Genomic DNA, 21,754 nt, shown 5'->3' with positions numbered 1-21,754 from the left:
CTCTAACCAATCACCAAGTTGTGATGATTCCACACTTCTAATAATTCCAATGTATCCACTCCCCTCCAGCTCCACTGCCACAAGTCCAAAGCCATCCTCATTTCTCACCCAGACAGTTCATTAGCCTTCTCCCCAGATTTGCTCTCTCCTCTTTAGAATCCAGACAGATCTTTTTATTTGTTTTAAGTCATCTATTTATTTATTTTGAGAGAGAGAAAGAGAGGGAGAGCACAAATGGGGGGAGGGAGGGAGGGAGAGAGGGAGAGAGAGAGAGAGAGAGAGAGAGAGAGAGAATTCCAAGCAGGCTCCACACTGTAGTGCATAACCGAATGTGGGGCTCGAACCCACGAACCACAACATCATGACCTGAGCCGAATCCAAGAGTCAGATGTTTAATCGACTGATCCACCCAGGTGCCCCTCCAGACAGATCTTTTAAAAACACAAAACTAAGTTTGCCACTTCCCTGCTTAAAACACTTCAAAACTGCCTTCGGAATAAATCCAATGTCCTTAATCTGTTTACAGGTTGCCTATGACCCAGCTATGCCTACCTCTTGAGCAGTACCTCCTACCATTTTGCCCCTCAGTCTCTAGGCTTCTGCCACACTGGCCCTTTTTAGTTTCTCTAATACCACCAATAAACTACCTTTGGGGCCTATGCACATGCAGCTCTCATTGACTGAGACACAAATCTCTTGCCTACATCTACCTGCACCTTCATCTGGCTAAATCTTACCCTTCCCATCCATGATGCTGCTTTCTCAGAGAGACTCATTGTGACCTTTCAGACTAGATTAGGTTCTCCTCCCTGCCTCCACCCCCCGCGTATATCTCTACAGCATCCCACGCTACCCTTTTCTTAAAAACCACCACAACTATGATTATATGTGCTCCTCCACTAGCAGAGATGTTCTGTGAGGTTCAGAACTGGTTTGTCTCAATCAGCACTCAGTTCTTGGCTCCAAGAATGTTTCTGGATCAAATGAATGACTGCGTGACCTGATAATCCGTAATAATTATTCCAGTCTCATATAACCACTACAGACAAGCTTTCATTCTACTTAGAATTCCTTTAACTATAACCTGATTTTTGGTTAGCCACATTTGAAATTCCCTGCAGCAAATCTGTTTTTCGTTCTATGCCAAGGAGGGGCCTGGACCAGCAGAGTAAAGAAAGGTCTAAATTCCAAAGATAGCAGAGAGGGGATAAATCCCAAAGGGGACACAGTCTAAGCAAAGATATAGAATCAGGAGAATGTTGGACATTTGCGGAGAAAGGAAACTAACACTACATTAAACACTCTCACAAACACAACCTCATTTAATCCTTCCTAAACCCTATGGAGTAAGAATCATTAGCTTTATACATGAGGCAACCAAAGTTCTAAAAGCTAAGCAACTTGCCCAAGGCCACACAATAGGAGACACTGACATGAAATGCTATGCCTTGTGCCTTTACTCATCCTATTTCCTCAGCCTGGAATATCCATTCTCCACTATCTCTTCAAACCTACCTCTTCAAGTCACACCTAAAATGCAATCTCCATGAATTCCTCCCTAATTCTCTGTGTTAGCTTTAGCCACTCGCTTCCCATCTGTCTGTTCTGCCTCTATTATAGGACTTTGCCCTACAGTCATCTGCACAGATCTTCCCCACAAGTTGAAAGCTTATTAAGGGTAAGTGAGGTTCTTTGCCACCTCCCTCCCACGGCTTCTAACACAATGCCTCACAGTGAAGCAGATTCCCAAGCTGGCTTCAGGAAGGTTTCATTCAACTCTGCTCTGTGGGAACTCCTGCTCTCCTCTGCACCCCAGGTCCTGAGTCCAGGCCCTCTCAGTCTGCTCTTCTTCTCCCAGGGGAGCTACAGTGCCTTTGAGCAATGCTGAGGGGGATATGATGACCTACTGGGAACTGCACTAAGATCCCATGGAGGGCAGAGTGCAAAAACAAGAAAGTTAAGATCACATTTCTTCCTCGGATGTTCTTTTTTTTTTCATCAAAATACTCCAAAACTGGTCTAGCCTCTTGACTCTTAAGGGTAATCAAGGCCCCAGATGATCCTTTATCTACATCAAGCCTGAGTCCTCATCAATGACTCAGTCAAGCCTGAGTCCTCATCAAAACTGTCATTTCCTTCTAATTTATCAACAACTGTTATATATTTCTGTATTAGAAATGGAACTGGTTTCTATTTATACTCAGAGTGACAAATCAAATTGGCCAGTGAAGTAATGAAAAAGCATGTACTCATTTGTAACGCAACTATACATGTGACAGAGAAAGACTCTACAAAAGAATAGTAAGGAATGAATCTAGGAAGGTCCTTATGTAACCAAACATAACACTTCAGGAGCACAGAGGTAGCATTGAAAGGGCGGGCCTACGACGGCCGACTCCATCTTGTTCTGTGTCCTTCACCTTGACCACACCTCCTCCCCTTGAGTAACTCCCCCCCCCCCCTCACCTGCCTAACAGGACTCGGACCCTTCCCCAGCCAATCGGCTGAGGCCATAGCCATTACCTCACCAACTGCCCCTAGGCCCCAATAAAACCTTTGTCCTTTTGAAACGCGCTCTCTCCCCGGTATCTCACCGCTGCGTCGGTGCAGGTAGGGGATTGAGCTCGAGCTAGCTCGAATAAAGGCTCTTTTGCTTTTGCATCGGACTCGGCTCCCTGGCGGTATTTGGGGATCACGAATTCTGGGCATAACAGCATGAAGCAGACCATGGTCATGTTCGGGGTAGTCATGAAGTATGGAATGAACAGCAACAGCTGGAAAAATCCCAGTAGTCATCCAGTCCAACCTCTTCTTCTCTTTATAGACAAGGAAAGCTCTGAGACATGTAATAATGTCATAGGTCACACAACAAGTGGTTAGGGTCAAAGCCAGATCCAAGTCTCTTGCTTTTCTTGCTTTTCCAACCACCCTGTGTGCCACACTTGCCATTTCCTGCCCTGTGCCACAGTTGCTCTAATTAGGGGCCCATCCTCCCAGCAGCCAGGAATTCATACCAAAAGGAGGGAGGAGAGAACCATGCATATGCTTTGCTATTGATTATTTGTATGCAAATAAGTCAGCTTCACATTATAATGATGTTTATATTGATGCTTATTAAAAAATGCTTCAAAAAACTATAAAGCACCATATAAATGTTAGATGTTTAATGTAATTGTTATGAGATTTCTATCTGGGATGTTAGCTCAACAGTTTATCACTGGCCGTTTTATTTTCACAGCTAACATATCTTTCTATCTGGAAGCAGAATTTGGCCAAAATGAAAGCATCTGATTAGGTTCTTGATTCACCTTCTCTGAAAATTCATCTCCCAGAGAGTGGAGAATGTTATAAGAGGACTACCAATCCAGACACATTTCTGTACAAGAAGGAATCAATTCTGTGAAAGAGGAATTTTGAGATAAAGTGCATGTCACCTTGGAGTCTGTAATAGAGAAGGGAAAGATAGTTATTCATAGTAGTAGTCACAATAGGTCAGGTTATACCACAGTAACAAATTCTGATATCTCAGTGACTTCACACAATTAAGGATCTGTTTCTCATTCATGCAAAGTCAAATGCAGGTTGTTCTAGTCTCTTGCATTTGCAACCACACCTCATCCATTTGTAGCCACACCGTCTGGGATATGTGACTTCCAAAATTGCTGCATCAAAGGAAGTTGGAGATGACAGAAGCACTCACTGGCCCTTGATTGCATAAGCCTAGAAGTAAAACACATCACGTAGCACTTCCTGCTCACAGTGCTTTGGCCAAAAAAATCACGTGTCCCTAATCCAACTGCAAGGGAGACTAGGAAATGACGACATATATTTACCAAGTACTCCCACAAATGGATTTTTGGTAAGTAGAGCCTACCACATACATGTTGCCCAGATTTTAGCAAAGCAAGTACTGAAATGCTCAGAGTATCCCATTTGTATAAAAACAAGTGTATATATGCCTTGAAAAAAGAAAGAATGAAAGAAAATACATCAAAATAGTAATAGTGAATACCTCTGCTTATTTAATTATTTATGGGTTTTATTTTCTTTTTATATTCTGTATATTTCCCTAGCAATATTTAATAATCATGTTTTAGAATCCAAAACAAGTAATCCAAGTTTGTTTTTTTTAATTGTGAAACAAGTTCAGACCAGAAACAATTATGACTCCATGAGGAAAAAGACTCAAAAGAAAAGGGAATTTCTTTACAGTGCCCTTCTGATTAGACAATCACAATTAGCCAGCAAGAAGAAAAAAGTGAGACGGGCATGGACTTGACACAGGAAGCACTCTGATGAACTCTGATTTTAAAGTGCACCTGTGGGGGCGCCTGGGTGGCGCAGTCGGTTAAGCTTCCGACTTCAGCCAGGTCACGATCTCGCGGTCCGTGAGTTCGAGCCCCGCGTCAGGCTCTGGGCTGATGGCTCGGAGCCTGGAGCCTGTTTCTGATTCTGTGTCTCCCTCTCTCTCTGCCCCTCCCCCGTTCATGCTCTGTCTCTCTCTGTCCCAAAAATAAATAAAAAATGTTAAAAATAAAAAAAAAATAAAAAAATAAAGTGCACCTGTGAAGGGGCACCTGGGTGGCTCAGTCGGTTAAGCGGCCGACTTCGGACTTCGGCTCAGGTCATGATCTCGCGGTCCATGAGTTCGAGCCCCGCGTCGGGCTCTGTGCTGACGGCTCAGAGCCTGGAGCCTGTTTCGGAGTCTGTGTCTCCCTCTCTCTGACCCTCCCCCATTCATGCTCTGTCTCTCCCCGTCTCAAAAATAAAACGTTAACAAATAATAACTCAATAAAGTGCATCTGTGAAAGACCAAAAGAAGGGCACAGTGCCAACGGAGAAGGCAAAGAGGGGGCACAGCCCTATGGGCCACCATCCCAAGAGAAAAGAGAAAGGGACTTTAGAAACAACAACAACAACAACAAAGCACATAAATTAGGGAACAAAACAGCTAAGGCAAAGAGAGGGAATCACAGCCTAATAGGGATTTGGCAGCTCAACATGAAGCTGTCCCTTCCTGCTGCAGGTTTGTGCCAACGTGAATTCCTCTATTACAGCCACAACCATCCTCTGCTCCCTGAGTTGCCAGAGCACTTGTCCAAAGTTTACCCAAAGTTGAATGGGTAAAGACCTTAGTGAGCTCTACACAGGACCCTGATTGTCTAGCTCTTACCGCCCTTCCCATCCTCATCTTGCCACTTCCACTGCCCCTGCCTCTCTGAGCTCCAGCCTCAGAGCTCTACTTTCACTTATTTGACCCCACAACCTTTGCTCAGCCTAGAATTTTCCCTCCTCCCTCCCCACTGAACTGCCCCCTCCCAGTCTAAGACTAGCTTCTTTGTTCATGGCCTTACTAAACTTATCTCAGCTTATCTGCTTATTTAGGGGATTATTGTTGAACGCTTTCACTGGTTGTGTTCACTTGAATGAGGTTTCATTCTTTTTAGCTCCTTTTTTTACTTTCAGGTGAGAAGTCATGGGAGACCTTGTTTCTTCAGCTTTCCCCTCTTTACTGAGAAGCCAGTGTCACTAGGTAGTCTGGCATTTTGAACTAGAAATTACGAAATGGAGTTTTCATCTTCATTCCCACACTCACACAAACTCTCCGGGTGACCTTGCGGCCCTGACACTTCCTCTCTCTCAGCCTGTTTCCACTTTTATAACGTAAGAGTTTAACCTAGATAGTGTCTCCGGTGCATCCCTCAATATATCTTTCTAGGTCCTTCAATAGACTAACAAGACAAGGCAGAAAAACTTAGAAATTAAAAAGAGCAAAGAAAAGGAAGATGTCACACTAAAAAAAAAGAGACAGCCCATAGTTGCTTGAGTCAAGGCTCTGAATCTCATTTCTGCAATTTGGTAACCTCGAAATCTTACACAGATTGGTTGGTTAATCTCCCTGGACTTTGACTTCCTCTTCTGTAAAATGTGATAAGAATACCTACCTCACAGGTTTGATGAGAGGATTAAATGAGATACTGTATTATAATACCAGAAGGCTATGTTATATGTTAGGTCCTTTCCTCCTGCTTACTAACTGTCATGGAATTTAAAAGCAGGTTATAATTAAATAGGCCATGAGTTAAGACAAAAGGCTCAATTGCTTCTGTACATAATGGTTTATGCATACTTTATTCCTCTGAAGAGGCTTTCTACAACCTAAAAACAAATCACTGCATCCCCTGAAAATTCACAGGGAAGAGTCATGCTTATTTTTTCATTCAAGCAATTCTGTCAGATGCAACTACCTGCAATGATTTTAAAGTTGGTCCCAAAGATGTTTATAGATGTTTCTTATCTTCATGGTACAATGGCAAGAGCATGGCTAAAGTCCATATCCAGACTCCACCACTGACCATGTGCTCAACTATGTTGATCACTTTCACCGTTTTCCTATATGTCACAGAACCAAATACGTCTCATTGGAGGAGAAGGGGAGAGGGCCAGGAGATATTTCAAACCATTTCTTTTTTCATCTTTTTTTTCTTTGAAACGAAAAAATCTTAGAATCAATAAATTACAGGGTGTTTGAGGCTGGAAAGACCTTTAAAGATGATCTTTTTCAGCCCCATTGCTTGGTGTTTGGTGGAAGTAAGAGGGATGAGCACCTAAATGCCGTGGAAAGAGAAGACTGGACTTGGAACAGAAAAGTGAGTTAGAGTGCTGGCTCTGCCTGTTTTGTGACTGTAGGTTGGCCACTCAACCTTTTCAGGGCCCTCAACTGTGAAAAGGGACAGTAATCACTACATCTGTGGGTAAAGTGTGGGGCCAATGAGACAACGCAAGTGAGAGCTCTTTGTGAAGTATAAAACAGTTTTCAAATGAAAAGCACCACCATGACTCTTTGGACTCACAGACTCCAGGCTTCTAAAGCGTATCCACTCACCTGCCAAAAGATATCATCTCATCTTGAATACTTAATTTTGTGAATCCTGGAAGAAAAATGCTGATGTCTAACAAAGACTCTGGCACAGAATAAGTACAGAATAAATTTCTTTTTCCTGAATGATGTAAGTGAAAATGACTAAAGAAGAGTTTTTGAAGCCTCCTCAGGGTCAAGAGATGGGTACTTAAAGCCCCAAGGTCCCCGTCACAGGACAGCCCCCCTAAACTCCCAGGCTCCCATAGAGCTCTACCTAGCAGGTTTCTCTCCCTAGGAGGATGATCTGGTGGTCAGACTTACTTACAAGTCAGTCTTGGTACACGCAAACAGAAAAGTAAGTTCCCCCCAAAAAGTGAGGACTTCTTACTCTCTAAACCTCACCCACTTTGTTCTTCCTTTAAAAGCCAGTTTCCGGGGCGCCTGGGTGGCTCGGTCGGTTACGCGTCCGACTTCAGCTCAGGTCATGATCTCGTGGTCCATGAGTTTGAGCCCCGCGTCGGGCTCTGTGCGGACAATTCAGAGCCTGGAGCCTGTTTCAGATTCTGTGTCTCCCTCTCTCTCTGCCCCTCCCCTGTTCATGCTCTGTCTCTCTCTGTCTCAAAAATAAATAAACGTTAAAAGAAAAAAAAATTTTTTTTAAATAAATAAATAAAAGCCAGTTTCCAAAAAAGGTCATAGGAAGGAAAAAGTTAAGTGAAACCTCAATCTGAATTGGCTGTCTAGAAACTGGGCCATTCTCATTGTCTACAACAGAGGAGGGGCATAGGACAGGATGGGCGTTACCACTAATGGTAGAACCAAGGATGTTTTCCTGGATTACCAAACAAGTGCTATACGTTACTCCCAGAAACTAAATATCTGCAGGGTTTCAAGCGAGGTCTTCACCTGAAAATGTCCTCCCTGTTGAAGTTTTCAAGCCAATATTTTCATAAGAACTATATTTCCTTCAGTGAACGAAAGCGTTACAATGATGACTATACAGCTTCCCAAATGACAGAGCCATCATTAACATTGTTACTATTTTTGTTTAGTTGCATCTCCATAGCAGTCCACACTCACAGTGTGCTTTGCAATTGTTTCTTAGTAATAGTCCTCACAAGATCTCCAGGAGGCAGAGGGAATAACCAGGACTGTGTTGCCTGAAGGAGAACCACAGATGTAGAGAATTGGCTACCATCACCATTCAAAGAAGGATCCATCCTGAGACACCCAAGATCTGCCCCAGTCTGGTCCTAAATTTACATTGCCTACATCCAGGACACATCAGTTCTGTGGCTCTTGTTTATAGCTATTGTGACACCGGGTCTATGACCAAGAGGATCTGGACAGGCAATAGAATCAGAATCAGAGATTTTGCACTTAGGATAGACCTTAATGATCATGTAAACCAACTCCATTACTTACCATGAAACGAGACCAGAGAAAACATTTTATCCAACTCACACAAGCCACTTTCCTCCCAGTTCTGAGCTGTTTTGCCTTTTCATGCCACGTTACTTGGCAGTGCCTCGTCTTTCTCTCTTTACCTTTTGCTCCCCTTCTCTACCCTCTTTTTCCATCCATTTTCTTTATTTAAAACTTACATGGCTTGGGGCGCCTGGGTGGCTCAGTCTGTTGAGCGTCCGACTTCAGCTCAGGTCATGATCTTGTGGTCTGTGGGTTCGAGCCCAGCGTCGGCCTTTGTGCTGACAGCTCAGAGCCTGGAGCCTGCTTCGGATTCTGTGTCTTCCTCTCTCTCTGACCCTCCCCTGTTCGTGTTCTGTCTCTCTCTGTCTCAAAAATAAATAAACGTTTAAAAAACAAAACAAAACAAAATAAAACAAAACTTACATGGCTTAAGCTCCAACCAGGATACCTTCAACATTTATCTGCCAAGAATGTGGTGTTCTATCACCTGAACCGGGCCAGTCTCAGGATACCCAAAAAGTCTTTGATAATAACAGCCAGGCAACACTGATGTAGTGTCATAGCTGAGTCCCCTCCCCTTCCCTCAACCTCCATTCTCAAATCCAGCCACCAGCTTTTGGCCGGGGCCTTGCCCATATTTCCTGAGTCACACTCCTTAGGTTAATTCTAGAAAAGATCAAACTTCTCTTTGGGCCCTGATGGAGGGGCACTTTGCTATAACATGGCCAGTGCAGAGAGTTCTCTCCTAAAGCTGTTACTTTGGTAGGAAATGGGTTAACGGTATTCAGAGGAGTAAGAAGATTAAGACTTCTGTGGGTATCATTTTTCTCTCCCCTACCCTCCCCCAACCAGGAGGCTGTCTCCTGACACTTAGAATGATTTATGCCTATTCAACCAAACCTCCCTCTCCAGAAGAGACAGATCATCTTCTCTCAGAGCCAACCCTCATCTGCCAGAGGCTGCCAAGCATTCCATCAATTCATACTCAGCCCTGAGGTACAAAAAAACAAATTTAGCTAAAACACAAGCCACAGCTCCCAAGCTCCTTTCCAACTCCAGCCATCTAGAAGTCTGATTTTAGGAGTTCTCCCCTCTCCCCACCGTACGTTTTTACATTTCCTGCCCTTCTTCCCTTTTTCTAAGACCGCATGCTTACAACTGTTCAGAACAAAGCAATAAATAAATGAAACTTATTAGTTTCATTGAATTAGTTCAATAAGTGAAACTTCTCTAACTTAAACCAAGTTAGAAACTCCCGGAATCTCTACAAGCAACACTACTACCAAGTACGCAGTGTGTCAGTATTTTGGCCGGTTTCCCGTTAAAGGAACATAAAAAACATACAAAACAATTCTTCCCTGTAAATTCCCCGGTGACGCACACAGACCACGCCTACTTCAAGAAGACAAAAGGCCAAGAAGCCTGACAAGGGCCAAGTCTCCAGGCAGAGAGGGAGTCATTTCATTGGCGCTTGAATCAGCAAAGGTATTGTCCTTATCACATCTTTGACTTTTAAAATATATTTTGCTTTTCTTCTTGGCTGTTGTCTCTCAAACCGCCTTCTCTGAAGATTAAGCCTCTTCCTTCCTTTCTTCCTTGGTTTGGTGTGTGAGTTAGAATCACAGTCAGATTTCAGAGAAGAATTCTTCCTGTTGATGGGGAACTGAGGGAATTGGCTTCATATGAGGGCACTGGTGAGTACAGCTGAGCCTTCCTTTGGAGGGAATCTGGACTACCAAACTATTAGGAGAAAACTGGAAATTTCTAACTCTCTCTCTTGCATCTATGCAAGGCAAATACCTCATTCTTGTGGGGTTTTTTTCTTTAATTTATCCAAGTTTTCATTGAATGCCTACTGTGTACAGTGTATTGGGTTGGGCACATAAAACTACCAAGTTTCTAAAAGAAGTTAATAATCCAGTAGAGGAGGCAGATACGTTTGCAAATAACTCAAGGGAGTGAAAAGAAGAATGGGGAAAATGCTGACTGTGGGCTAAGTCATTCATTAGGTTTCTCAAGAAGCACAAAGCACAGGTGGCTCCCTTTGCTGGCATTTGGTTCAGTGGCTGCTAGGCTGACGGCCACTGGTATTCTCTGTTGCAGAAGTCAAGATGGCCAAAGTTCCTGACCTCTTTGAAGACCTGAAGAACTGTTACAGGTAGGAAATCAATTCTATCTCTTATGATTTAATGAAGGGATCCAGGTACATGAGAATCCACCTTAGAGTTAACAGTAAGTAGCATGGAGCCCGACTGGCAAAAGTATAGAGATGTGTCCTACTGCTGAAGTCAGGGCAGGTTCAGTGAAGATCCAGAAACAGTAGGTACCCCACATGTTAAACTAAGATGGCACTAACAGGGAGGCCACCTTTTCAGAAAAACTATTTTTACAGTCTGCTGTGTCTTAGTGAATTTCAACATCTACTTAGACACAGCCTCAGTCAAGTTCACATGCTCTGATACAGTATTGGGTTTTCATGGACTGCCAGAGAGAAAAACCATTCTCAGGAAAACTTCTGGATCTCAGTCTGGAACAGGCAATGGCTAAACAGCAATTTTAGCATGTGAATGCACATACACAGTCTAACCTCATTCAGACATAAGAGTAGGGTAAGTGAATAAAATTTAAAGAATACTTTAAACAAACATGGTATTCCCATTACCTGTTAATATACACTAACACAAACTAGGCTATCAAAATGTTGCTATACTAGTTCCCAAGTATAAACTATTAAATTTACTTTAGTGAACACATGAAAGCAATGTGTAACACATGACCTATTTGGCTAAAATTAAAATAAGGTGCCTCGAAAGCATTTCTTTTTTGAGGAGGTTAACATTTTTCCCTGAAATTCAACTAGAACTCTTCAATTTGTTAGCCAAGGCCCATTTTTATAGACAAAGTTCAAGGCCTGTCCCGATGATTACTAATTCCAAATTAGTGAGTCACAAATTACTGTATACATGTACGTAAATGTATAGAAGTCCTTAATTTTCTTAGATGACAGTAATGACCAGGTGTCTGTTACCCAAAGCTAATGTGGTCATTAAAATACATTGCCCGGTGACTGCAGTGATGTAAAACACAGAATTACATTCTCATTATCTTGTTTGGCAGTGAAAATGAAGAATACAATTCTGAAGTTGACCATCTCACTCTGAATCAGGTAAGAAAATGATGTAATTCTTATGGGATTGCTATTCTTTTTTTTTAAGTTTATTTATTTTTGTTTTGTGTGTGTGTGAGAGAGAGACAGAGAGAGAGAGAGCAGGGGAGGAGCAGAGAGAGAGAGAAACCATCCCAGAAAATAAAAATAGATCATACTAAGAGTTAACCACTGCCACCACTATGGTATGTTCTTTAAAGTCTCTTCTAGGTACATACACACATAAGAACAATTATTAGGATTATATCATATATAATTTTATATTCAGCTTTTTTCACTAGCAATACATCAAGGGCATTCCAGAGTACCGTGAACTATGAGATCACGACCTGAGTCAAAACCAAGAGCTGGAGGCTTAACCAGCTGAGCCACCCAGATGGCTCACAGGATTGCCATTCTTATGCAGTATTTTTTCTACCAGAACAAAACAGCAATAACTTGAATCCTCGATGTTTTGGTTTCACCCTTACTAGAGGTTCAGAGACCTGCAACTCTCCCTCCTAAGTGAGATCAACTGCCTGTCTACACTGACAGTTGATGGCACTGTCCATTCTCAACAGACTTTCCTAGGGAAAGGAGGGAGGGAGGTAGAAAAAGAGGAGAGTTTGGGGAGGGAGGGAAGAAGAGAGGGAAGCGGGGAGAAGACTGATGAAATAGAGACCCTTCCACCAAGTCTATTGAATACAACTTCTACTGAAAGGGATCTCATCCTATGACCATATGCAGCCCCTCAGTTTCCATGTCCCTTCCTCATAGAAATCCTTCTATGATGCAAGCTATGACCCACTTCATGAGGACTGTACAGATAAATTTATGTCTCCGAGTACTTCTGAAACCTCCAAGACATCCCAGCTTACCCTCAAGGAGAGTGTGGTGATGGTGGTAGCCAATGGGAAGATTCTGAAGAAGAGGCGGTTGAGTTTAAATCAATTCCTCACTGCTGATGACCTGGAGGCCATTGCAAACGAAGTAGAAGAAGGTAAGAAGTCAAGTGCAAATAATATCTTTGTTTTCCATTTTTAAGAACCTGGAGACAACAGAGCACAGGAGAAAATAAAACCTAGAATCAGTAACAAGAGGGCAACCAGGCATTAGTCTGGTAACTACAAGGAAGGAGAAGATACTTTCATCCTTCTCCAGTAGGGAGGGAGCAGCAGTGGTCTGAGTCTATAGAATACTTCCTCATGGGCTTATAGATAAAGGTCATGTAGCTTTTATCCTTATGGCAGAAAGCTGTCATATACTGTTAGTAGGTGACTATTTACAAGCTACATTCCTCCAGATAATAACTCTGCCCCCATTGAGCAAGCCACTTAACCTTTCTGTGCTTCAGTTTCCTCTACTGTAAAATGGAGATGATCAGAGTCCCTACTTGTTAAAATTAAATGAGTCAATACTTGCAAGCTGCTGGACTAGAATAATGCCTGGCATGGAAATACCCACTAAATGTTAGGTATTGCCATTACCCCTACTCCTATTCCTCCTACTTACTACTACCTTTGTTAATACTACCAATACTGCTAATTGATTAATGGCTGCATTATCTCTACACTTTATGACAATCTTACATTCTCATTTGACAGATGAGGAAACTAAGCTCAGTTAGGTAAGTCACACAGTGTGTAAGCGGGAGAGCTTTAAACCAAATTCAGGGGGCGCCTGGGTGGCTCAGTCGGTTGAGCGCTGACTTCGGCTCAGGTCACGATCTCGCGGTCCGTGAGTTCGAGCCCCGCATCGGGCCCCTGTGCTGACAGCTCAGAGCCCGGAGCCTGTTTCGGATTCTGTGTCTCCCTCTCTCTGACCCTCCCCCATTCATGCTCTGTCTCTCTCTGTCTCAAAAATAAATAAACGTTAAAAAAAAAAAAAAAATTTAAACCAAATTCAGTTCTGATTATAACACTTAGGACTATTCTCCCACGCGTCTACTATACAAACCTCTACATGAAACATAAGCCCAATATTTTTCAGATAATAGCTTTTTAAGATAACAGGTAAACCCTAATACACATTCAGCCAGAAAACTGGAAGATACAAGAAAATGTAAAACAGAAAATAAAAATAGTTCATGCTAAGAGTTTACCACTGCCACCACTATGGTATGTTCCTTAAAGTCTCTCCTAGGTACATACACACATATGAACAATTATTAGGATTATATCATATACAATTTTATATTCAGCTTTTTTCACTTAGCAATATATCAAGGGCATTCTAGAGTACCAATTTTTCAACATTATAAGTAATATAACAATGAACATCCATATCAATAAATCGTCATTTTTTTTTTACTTTTTTTAAAAAAGTATACTTATTTATTTGGAGAGAGAGAGCAGGGGAGGGGCAGAGAGAGGGAGAAAGAGAGAAACCCAAGCAGGCTCTGTGCTGTCAGCACAGAACCCGACATGGGGCTCAAACTCATGAACCATGAAATAATAACCTGAGCCGAAACAGTTGGATGCTTAACTGACTAAGCCACCCAGAAGCCCCAGTAAATCTTCGTTTTTATCACTATTTATTTCCTTGGAATAGATTACTAGATGTAAACTTACTCAGAGCCATGAGGATTTGTGAAGCTACTGATATATCCACTATTCAGAAAGGGGGGTAGACATTTAGACCTCCATGTCCAGTGACATAGAATTCTTAACATATTCATTTTTTCTCAGAGTATATTCATTTGAAAAATATAGATGGTGAATGTTAGCAGTCTTCCTGGTTTCTTAGAAACCTCCAAACAACCAAAATGAAAATACTTCACAAATGATCTCTTTTTAAAAAAATACTGCCTAAGGAGTTGAAGTTTAAAAAGAAATAAGTAATCACAAAGATAATCCTAGAACCAACTCCGCTGACTGGGTGGCTTCACTTCTCTCTGTTTCTTCATCTGGATTGGAATATTCTTAATGTCTCTTCCATAGCTACTTTTGATGCTTGTATTAGAGTAGAAATATCATCTGTGTTTGTGATAATCTGAGCTTGTGATAATGGTTTTAGAAATCATGAAGCCCAGATCAGTAGCACCCAACTTCTATAGCAGTGAAAAATACAACTATCAGAAGATCATCAAATCCCAATTCATCCTGAATGACAACCTCAGTCAAAGTGTAATTCGAAAAGCAGGGGGAAAATACCTCGCAGCCGCTGCATTACAGAATCTGGATGATGCAGGTAAGTGGGCACTGAGTAGTAAGCTTTCTGATGTAGTATCTCTTAGATAGTCTTCTCCTCAGTTTTAAAGATGAGGAAACTGACTCCCAGAAATATGAAATGACTTACCCAAAGTTACCCAGAAGCCAATGAGGGGCAATCACTCTCCATTAGAAAGCCTGCTGATCAAACTGAGAAATAAGCACCAACTAAAAAGAGTCATCATCTCTGATAACATAACTGTGAAGCAAAACATCCAATAAGCTGAGAATATTTTGGGGAGGATGAAACTTAGTGTCCAAGAAACTTAGCCACACAAATCCAATTTCCATGTTGTACATATTTTAGCTTCAGGACATGTCATCGGCATACAAAATTATTTTCAGAGCTCCACACGGGCTACTTGGCAATAAACAAACGGGGCTCCTTCTAATTGGACATACTTCAGACAACATACTTTCCACTCAGACATTTACAAATTATTTTGTGTTCTATTTTCCTACTTAATATTATCTCATGTAATCTTCCCACATATTGAAATAGTATATATATTTGCCATTTTAATGGCACTGGAATATTCAATCATGTTGCTATGCTGGTCCCTTAGGTTTGCTCCAAGTAATTCTATTGCAAAGATTATTGTATATATAATTTTTCCCTAGGAGGTTATTTCTTTGGAGCATATCCCAAAAAAGGAACTCTTAGGTTCCTAGGGGTGAATAATTATCCAACTCTTATTAAGCATTGTTCTCTGAGGAAAACAACTACTTTTCACTAGCACTAGTAACATGATCGTATCTGCTTCCTCAAACCCCTCCACTTTAGGTTATAATGAACTCATGGGCTCACAAGTTGAAGGGTCTTGTCCCACTAATGTAATTACAAGAGATTCAACAAATAGCCCCCAAGCATTCATTCAACATAGAAAATTCTGAAGACATCAACGAAGTATTTATCTGTCCAGTAAAAGCGGCAGACATTGTGAAGGATGCAAAGATCTATGGAATTTCATTCTGGTGTTTACATCATAGTTGGGGACCTAACTACACACACACACACACACACACACACACACAATTTACATAACATGGGATTTTATTCAAGTACAATGGATTTACTTTCTTTTTTGGCTTTTTTCTTTGCCAGTGAAATTTGACATGGGGGCTTATACATCAAAAGAAGATTCCAAACTTCCTGTGACTCTCAGAATCTCAAAAACTCGACTGTTTGTGAGTGCCCAAAATGAAGATGAGCCTGTATTGCTAAAGGTCAGTCGTCCTCAGTCTCCAATTGACCTCCATTTACATCCCATATGTTTGTGACTGATTCCAATAGACAGACACCCCTAGCAGGGTGGCACAGTCCTCTTCTCTTCCTACCACAGTTTCCACCTGTCCACCTGCCCCTACCTGCTACTTCTCACCTATCCCCAGAGGCACTTCTACGCAGGATCTATGAGAAGGTAAAAATGGCAAGAGTGAATAAAAGGGAAATTACCTTCTTCCTTCTTTTTCCTTACCCTACCTGATCCTAGTCACTTCCCATCCCAGGGCATCCAATTATTCTATCCATCTTGAACTCTACCATCTGAGCTATATGATGGTAGGCCTTAGGACAATGGGGCCTGCTTCTAAGAAACTCAAAAAAGCCAACTAGGAGCAGACAGTATGAATCACCTGCCATTGGGCACAAGCAAAAATCTGGGAGCCAAGACTGAAACCCTGGCCTTTGACTCTATTGCCTCTCTCTCTTCATGGGTGCCAGCATCATCCCTCATCCCAGCCCCATCTCCACTACCACCTTTCCCTCAAGCATACAGACACACACACACACCCACGATAGCCTTTAGATGTTTTCTCCACTGATAAGAGGTGACTCTTATTTAGTAAATGTATAATGCAAACCCCCAACTCCAACCAGGATTTTTGTGGGTGCATGTATTTCTCCACATGGGTTAAGTGAGGTAAAAAATGATATCTACAGACGAGGGCAGTATCTTCCTTCATGAATTCATTCAACAGGCATCATTTATTGAGAGCCTTCTATTTTTCAAACATAGTGCCAACAGCTACGTAGACCGTGGTGAGCCAAAATCCCTAGCCTTATAGAAGTTGGTCTTCTGGGGGACACAGACAGTAGACAAGCCAAAAAAACAGCAAAAAGTAAAAGATGCTGTAAAGCAAATGAAAAGGGTGCTGAGATAGAGAAAAATGGGAGAGTACTCTTTACATAGGGAGGCAAGAGCAGAGCTCCCTGTGAGATCTGATAGGAGCATGCCTTGCAAGGGGGCAGGTAAACATGGGCATTCTAAACAGAGGGATCTGAGTGCAGCTGGGCTCTATACCTCCAAGAGTTTAAAGGCCACCTTCAGAGACCAGAAGGAACATTGTAGAACTGAGGCACTGTGAGAAGGAGGAAAGATAAGCGGAGGCTAGTGTTTGTGGAGCCTTGCATTTGGGTTTCATTTGAGGTACAATGAAAAGTCATTAAAAGGTTTCAAATAGGGAAGTGTCCCGACCTCACTTATATTTTCTAAACTAGAGAATAGATCACCAAGAAGGCAATGAAGAAAGCACAAAGCTCAAATAGGAGGTAATAATAACAATCGTGGAACTGGGGGTGGTGAGGCAGATAAAAAGAAGTAGACAGAAACAGTTATGTTTCAGAGATAGAAGCAACAGGAGGTAGGAGAGAAAATACATTTACTTAGATGGGGAAAAAGTAGGAGAGGAATGGGTTTGGGAAATAAATTCCTTGTTGGCATTGAAAACCCCAAGGAGGCGCCTGGGGACTTCAGCCAGGTCATGATCTCGCGGTCCGGGAGTTCGAGCCCCGCATCAGGCTCTGGGCTGATGGCTCGGAGCCTGGAGCCTGTTTCCGATTCTGTGTCTCCCTCTCTCTCTGCCCCTCCCCCGTTCATGCTCTGTCTCTCTCTGTCCCAAAAATAAATTAAAAAAAAAAAAAAAAAAAAAGTTGGAAAAAAAAAAAAAGAAAACCCCAAGGAAACCTCAAAAGGATAATCGGTTGCTTTATTTTTTTTTCAATGTTTTATTTATTTTTGAGACAGAGAGAGACAAAGCATGAACGGGGGAGGGGCAGATAGAGAGGGAGACACAGAACCGGAAGCAGGCTCCAGGCTCGGAGCCATCAGCCCAGAACCCGACGCGGGGCTCGAACTCAAGGTCGGTGAGATCGTGACCTGAGCTGAAGTCGGACGCTTAACTGACTGAGCCACCCAGGTGCCCCAATATAATCGGTTGCTTTAGATTAAAAAGAGCACAGAAGAAGCATATCAAGTTGAAATTTGAATTTTACTTTTCCATGAAAGTATTGTTAGATTCTATTCATACTCGCAAGAATAGTACAGTCTAAAGAGATCGCAATTGTCATGGAGTTAGTTGCTGTTACACTTGGAAATTGTGTGTGTGTGTGTGTGTGTGTGTGTGCGTGTGTGCGTGTGTGTGTTTTGGGTTTTTTAAACTTTTAATTGTTAGCTTAAATATGGAGATAAACATCTCTAATAATAAATTATTTTCCCAAAGATATGATCAGCACACTTAGAGGTCAAAATGTTTAGAGGTCTCAGAATTGCTAGTGCTCAGATTTTATGCAAAATGCCTTATGCTTATGTTGAAGGCAGGACAAGAACAATGTTCTACCCTACCTTCCAGGATACAGTAAGACACGACTGTCATTGGCAATCCTCATGAATAATTTGGATTTCTCTCCAGTTACTTAAGGAAGTTAGCTATTAAGTGTGTATATGGTATAGACTGGCCATACATCTAACAGGCATGTTAATAGATGCTTGCTGAATGAACAAATGAGTGAAGAACCTATATCATCACATTACAGAGTCACAGTCCTAAAGTGCTATATTTCTTACAAAGGCCAAATGTCAAGGGATTGCACTTCAGTTCTTTGTCTAGAATCTTGTTTTCTAACATATCTCTGTTCTCCTAATTACAGGAGATGCCTGAGACACCCAAAATCATCAGAGATGAGACCAACCTTCTCTTCTTCTGGGAACGTCATGGCAGTAAGAACTACTTCAAATCAGTTGCCCATCCAAAGTTGTTCATTGCCACACGGGAAGAAAAACTGGTGCACATGGCAAGAGGGCTACCCTCTGTCACTGACTTTCAGATACTGGAAACCCAGTCTTGACTCTGGAGTCTACTTACTTGTGAAGTGTTTACAGTCCATATGTACTATGTACATGGAGGAGTCAAATCTTTTACTCTTAGTCACTTGATGAGCATGTGCTGAGCCTTTGTAATTCTAAATGAATGTTTACTCTCTTTGTAAGAGAGTGAGCAAGCTCTAATGGAACCAACATCAACATATAATGCTGTTTGTTATTTAAAGAATATACCCTATACTTGAAATACAAATCAAAACCACCATGAGATACCCCCTGACACCTGTCAGAATGGCTAACATGAACAACTCAGGCAACGACAGATGTTGGCGAGGATGCGGGGAAAGAGGATCTCTTTTGCATTGTTGGTGGGAATGCAATCTGGTGCAGCCACTCTGGAAACAGTATGGAGGGTCCTCAAAAAACTAAAAATAGAACTACCCTATGACCCAGCAACTGCACTACTAGGCATTTATCCAAGGGATACAGGTGTGCTGTTTCAAAGGGACACATGCATCCCCATGTTTATAGCGGCACTATTGACAATAGCCAACGTATGGAAAGAGCCCAAATGTCCATCGATGGATGAATGGATAAAGAAAATGTGGTGTATATATATACAATGGAGTATTATTTGGCAATCAAAAAAAATGAAACCTTGACATTTGCAACTACGTGGATGGAACTGGAGGGTATTATGCTAAGTGAAATTAGTCAGTCAGAGAAGGACAAACATTTTTGCCTTCACTCATATGAGGACTTTAAGAGACAAAACAGATGAACATAAGGGAAGGGAAACAAAAAGAATATAAAAACAGGGAGGGGGACAAAACAGAAGAGACTCATAAATATGGAGAACAAACAGAGGGTTACTGGAGGGGTTGTGGGAAGGGGGATGGGCTAAATGGGTAAGGGGCACTAAGGAATCTACTCCTGAAATCATTGTTGCACTATATGCTAACTAATTTGGATGTAAATTAAAAAAAAAAAAAGAACACCCTATACTTTGCAAACCACCAATCAATTTAATTATTCTTCTTCATAACAATCTTGGGAGAACTAGGGCTACTTGATATGGCTACCAAAAAGACTCTACCCATATTACATATGGGTTAAGTAAGTGAGGCATAAGAAATACCCACACAGCAGTTGGAATGAGAAGCCATTTGCCCAGGATTTCATTCCAACTGCTTGCCTTTAAATTGCTGATGGACCCTTAATCAAATACTATAAGTTTCTGGGACTTAGTTTGGTTATCTTCAAAATGGAGGGGGTGATACTTATACCTTTCCTGCCTCAACAGTATTTTATGCCAATCAATGAGATCAGTTTAGTAAAATACTTTTTGAATGAAAATTTTGAGCCTCAAGAAGTCAAGTGTAAAGTATTTATTATGTACATATATATTTATGAATATATTTTTAAGATAATTATAACATGTTATTTTATTTATGGCAATTATTTGTATTCTTGGAGTATGACTGATCATCCTTAACAACAGTAAAGAATGTTTTTCAGGCTAAATAGTTTTATTTATTCACACTAAGGCACTTTGGTCTAAGTCTTGCTTTTTGTAGTACCTGGAAGCTCTATAATTATGATAATAAATTTATATTAATATCTTGTGCTGATCATTGACAATCTTTCAATCCTCTACTTTTAAACTTGCTTAGCATGCTTGTGTCATTCAATTTCACCTGCTATCAAGTCCTACTAGCTAAAGAGGGATAAACTTAACTTTGGTGACCACGAGACAACTGTTAATCTAAACTTTCTTTTCCGGAATGTAAGCAATGTTCCTTCAACAAGGTTCTACAAGTTGTGATCAAACTATAGTGTTAAATTTCTATCAAAAATAAGGACTGATCCATTATTATAAATCATAATTGAATAAAACTTACAAAAACATAAGTCTGACACAATTATTTACTGTCTTAATCATTATTTTAATGCATGGTAATTAGGAACAAATGATAAAACTTCACATAAATAACCCTAATTAGTGTTACTTTATAAAACCAAACCAAGTTTTATGGTTTTTCTCTCCCCTTTGTTAGCTTGCCACTATGCACAAATGGTACTTAGAATGATAATATTCCCAGGGCGCATGGGTGGCTCAGACTAACACAGCCTGTAAGTGGGATCTTGTCCTTCCTATTTTAGATATCATGGTTTTGTTAGAAATTAACATTAGCTGTTGGAAAGCAAGTGACATTGTTGATTCAGTGTTTGTAGGCAATTCATACCTATAGGTCCTCAACCTAAATTCAAAACTTTAAATGTATCCCTGTTAAAATTATTCTTGTTAATTTAGCTTGTTCTTTCTAGATTGTTCCAGATTCTAATTTTTTTAATATACTGGCTCTTCCTCTTAGCTTTGTAACATTTGTAACAGACATTTGTGACATTTGGTGAGCAGATTTTTGTTTATAGTATATTGTGGAGTATAAAGAATAGGTTATGAACATTTTTACAGTGTGATCCTATTTTCATTTAAAATACCGACAATCTGTATTTAAATAATTATGGAAAGGTATACATCAATTTATATACACCGCATTATATAAAATGTTTCCTTTATCCATTGATGGACATTTCGGTTGTTTCCATATCCTGGCTATTGTAAATAATGCTGCAATAAATATGAAAGTGCAGATTATCTCTTTGATATCTTGTTTCATTTCCTTTAGCTTTTTACCTAGAAATGGAAATCCTGGATCACATGGTAGTTTTATTTTTAGTTTTTTGAGGAACCTCTATACGAGTTTCTATAGCAGCTGAAGCAATTTATATTCCCAACAGCATGGCACAAGAGTTCCCTTTTCTCCATATCCTTGCCAACCTCTTGCTTTCTCTTGTCTTTTTTTTTAATGTTTATTTTTCACTATCTGAGAGGGGAGGACGCAAGCAGGAGAGGGGCAGAGGGAGAGGGAGGGGTAGAGAGAGAGGGAGAGAGAGAATCCCAAGCAGGCTGAGTGCTGTCAGCACAGAGCTTGATCTTACAGAACTG

The 21,754-nt window shown here is 41.1% G+C and overlaps 2 protein-coding genes across 16 annotated transcripts in view; one reads left to right on the top strand and one right to left on the bottom strand.

Moving 5' to 3' along the window:
* LOC131484750 (interleukin-36 gamma-like) overlaps positions 1-21,754 on the bottom strand; it is a 174,764-nt gene that overhangs the window by 146,024 nt on the left and 6,986 nt on the right. For 5 of the 14 annotated variants that reach the window (XR_009248429.1, XR_009248426.1, XR_009248427.1 and 2 more), the window contains exons 2-3: positions 12,314-12,483; positions 8,467-8,652 (exon numbers count right to left, since the gene is read on the bottom strand). Coding sequence is in view for 2 of the 14 variants with exons in the window: in XM_058683328.1 (XP_058539311.1) it covers positions 8,467-8,468 (2 nt within the window). In the remaining 12 variants the exon portion in view is untranslated. Of the gene's footprint in view, positions 1-4,128; positions 4,320-4,563; positions 8,023-8,466; positions 8,653-9,190; positions 9,268-12,313; positions 12,484-21,754 lie in introns of those variants that run through there. The other 9 variants (XM_058683330.1, XM_058683334.1, XM_058683331.1 and 6 more) reach the window with 5 other exon arrangements.
* IL1A (interleukin 1 alpha) lies at positions 9,275-20,362 on the top strand. 2 transcript variants are annotated; one of them, XM_058683325.1, is made up of 7 exons: positions 9,275-9,775; positions 10,394-10,448; positions 11,408-11,456; positions 12,213-12,435; positions 14,451-14,624; positions 15,750-15,871; positions 18,573-20,362. In XM_058683325.1, exons 2-7 carry the CDS (start codon positions 10,402-10,404, stop codon positions 18,768-18,770), a joined length of 813 nt encoding a protein of 270 aa, XP_058539308.1. In that variant the 5' UTR covers positions 9,275-9,775; positions 10,394-10,401; the 3' UTR covers positions 18,771-20,362. The 2 variants fall into 2 exon arrangements, with proteins under 2 accessions (XP_058539308.1, XP_058539309.1); XM_058683326.1 differs by lacking the exon at positions 9,275-9,775 and adding an exon at positions 9,796-9,984.

Source organism: Neofelis nebulosa, chromosome 9, assembly GCF_028018385.1.
Source record: "Neofelis nebulosa isolate mNeoNeb1 chromosome 9, mNeoNeb1.pri, whole genome shotgun sequence".
In the NCBI taxonomy this organism is placed as follows: Eukaryota; Metazoa; Chordata; class Mammalia; order Carnivora; family Felidae; genus Neofelis; species Neofelis nebulosa.
This window is presented reverse-complemented; position numbering and strand designations above follow the sequence as displayed.

Excerpts from the sequence above, each read along its gene's own strand:
- IL1A (XM_058683325.1), top strand. The coding sequence starts at position 10,402 with ATGGCCAAAGTTCCTGACCTCTTTGAAGACCTGAAGAACTGTTACAG. Across the intron at positions 10,449-11,407 it reads GACCTGAAGAACTGTTACAG|TGAAAATGAAGAATACAATT; the intron begins GTAGGAAATCAA and ends CTTGTTTGGCAG. Across the intron at positions 15,872-18,572 it reads ATGAGCCTGTATTGCTAAAG|GAGATGCCTGAGACACCCAA; the intron begins GTCAGTCGTCCT and ends TCCTAATTACAG.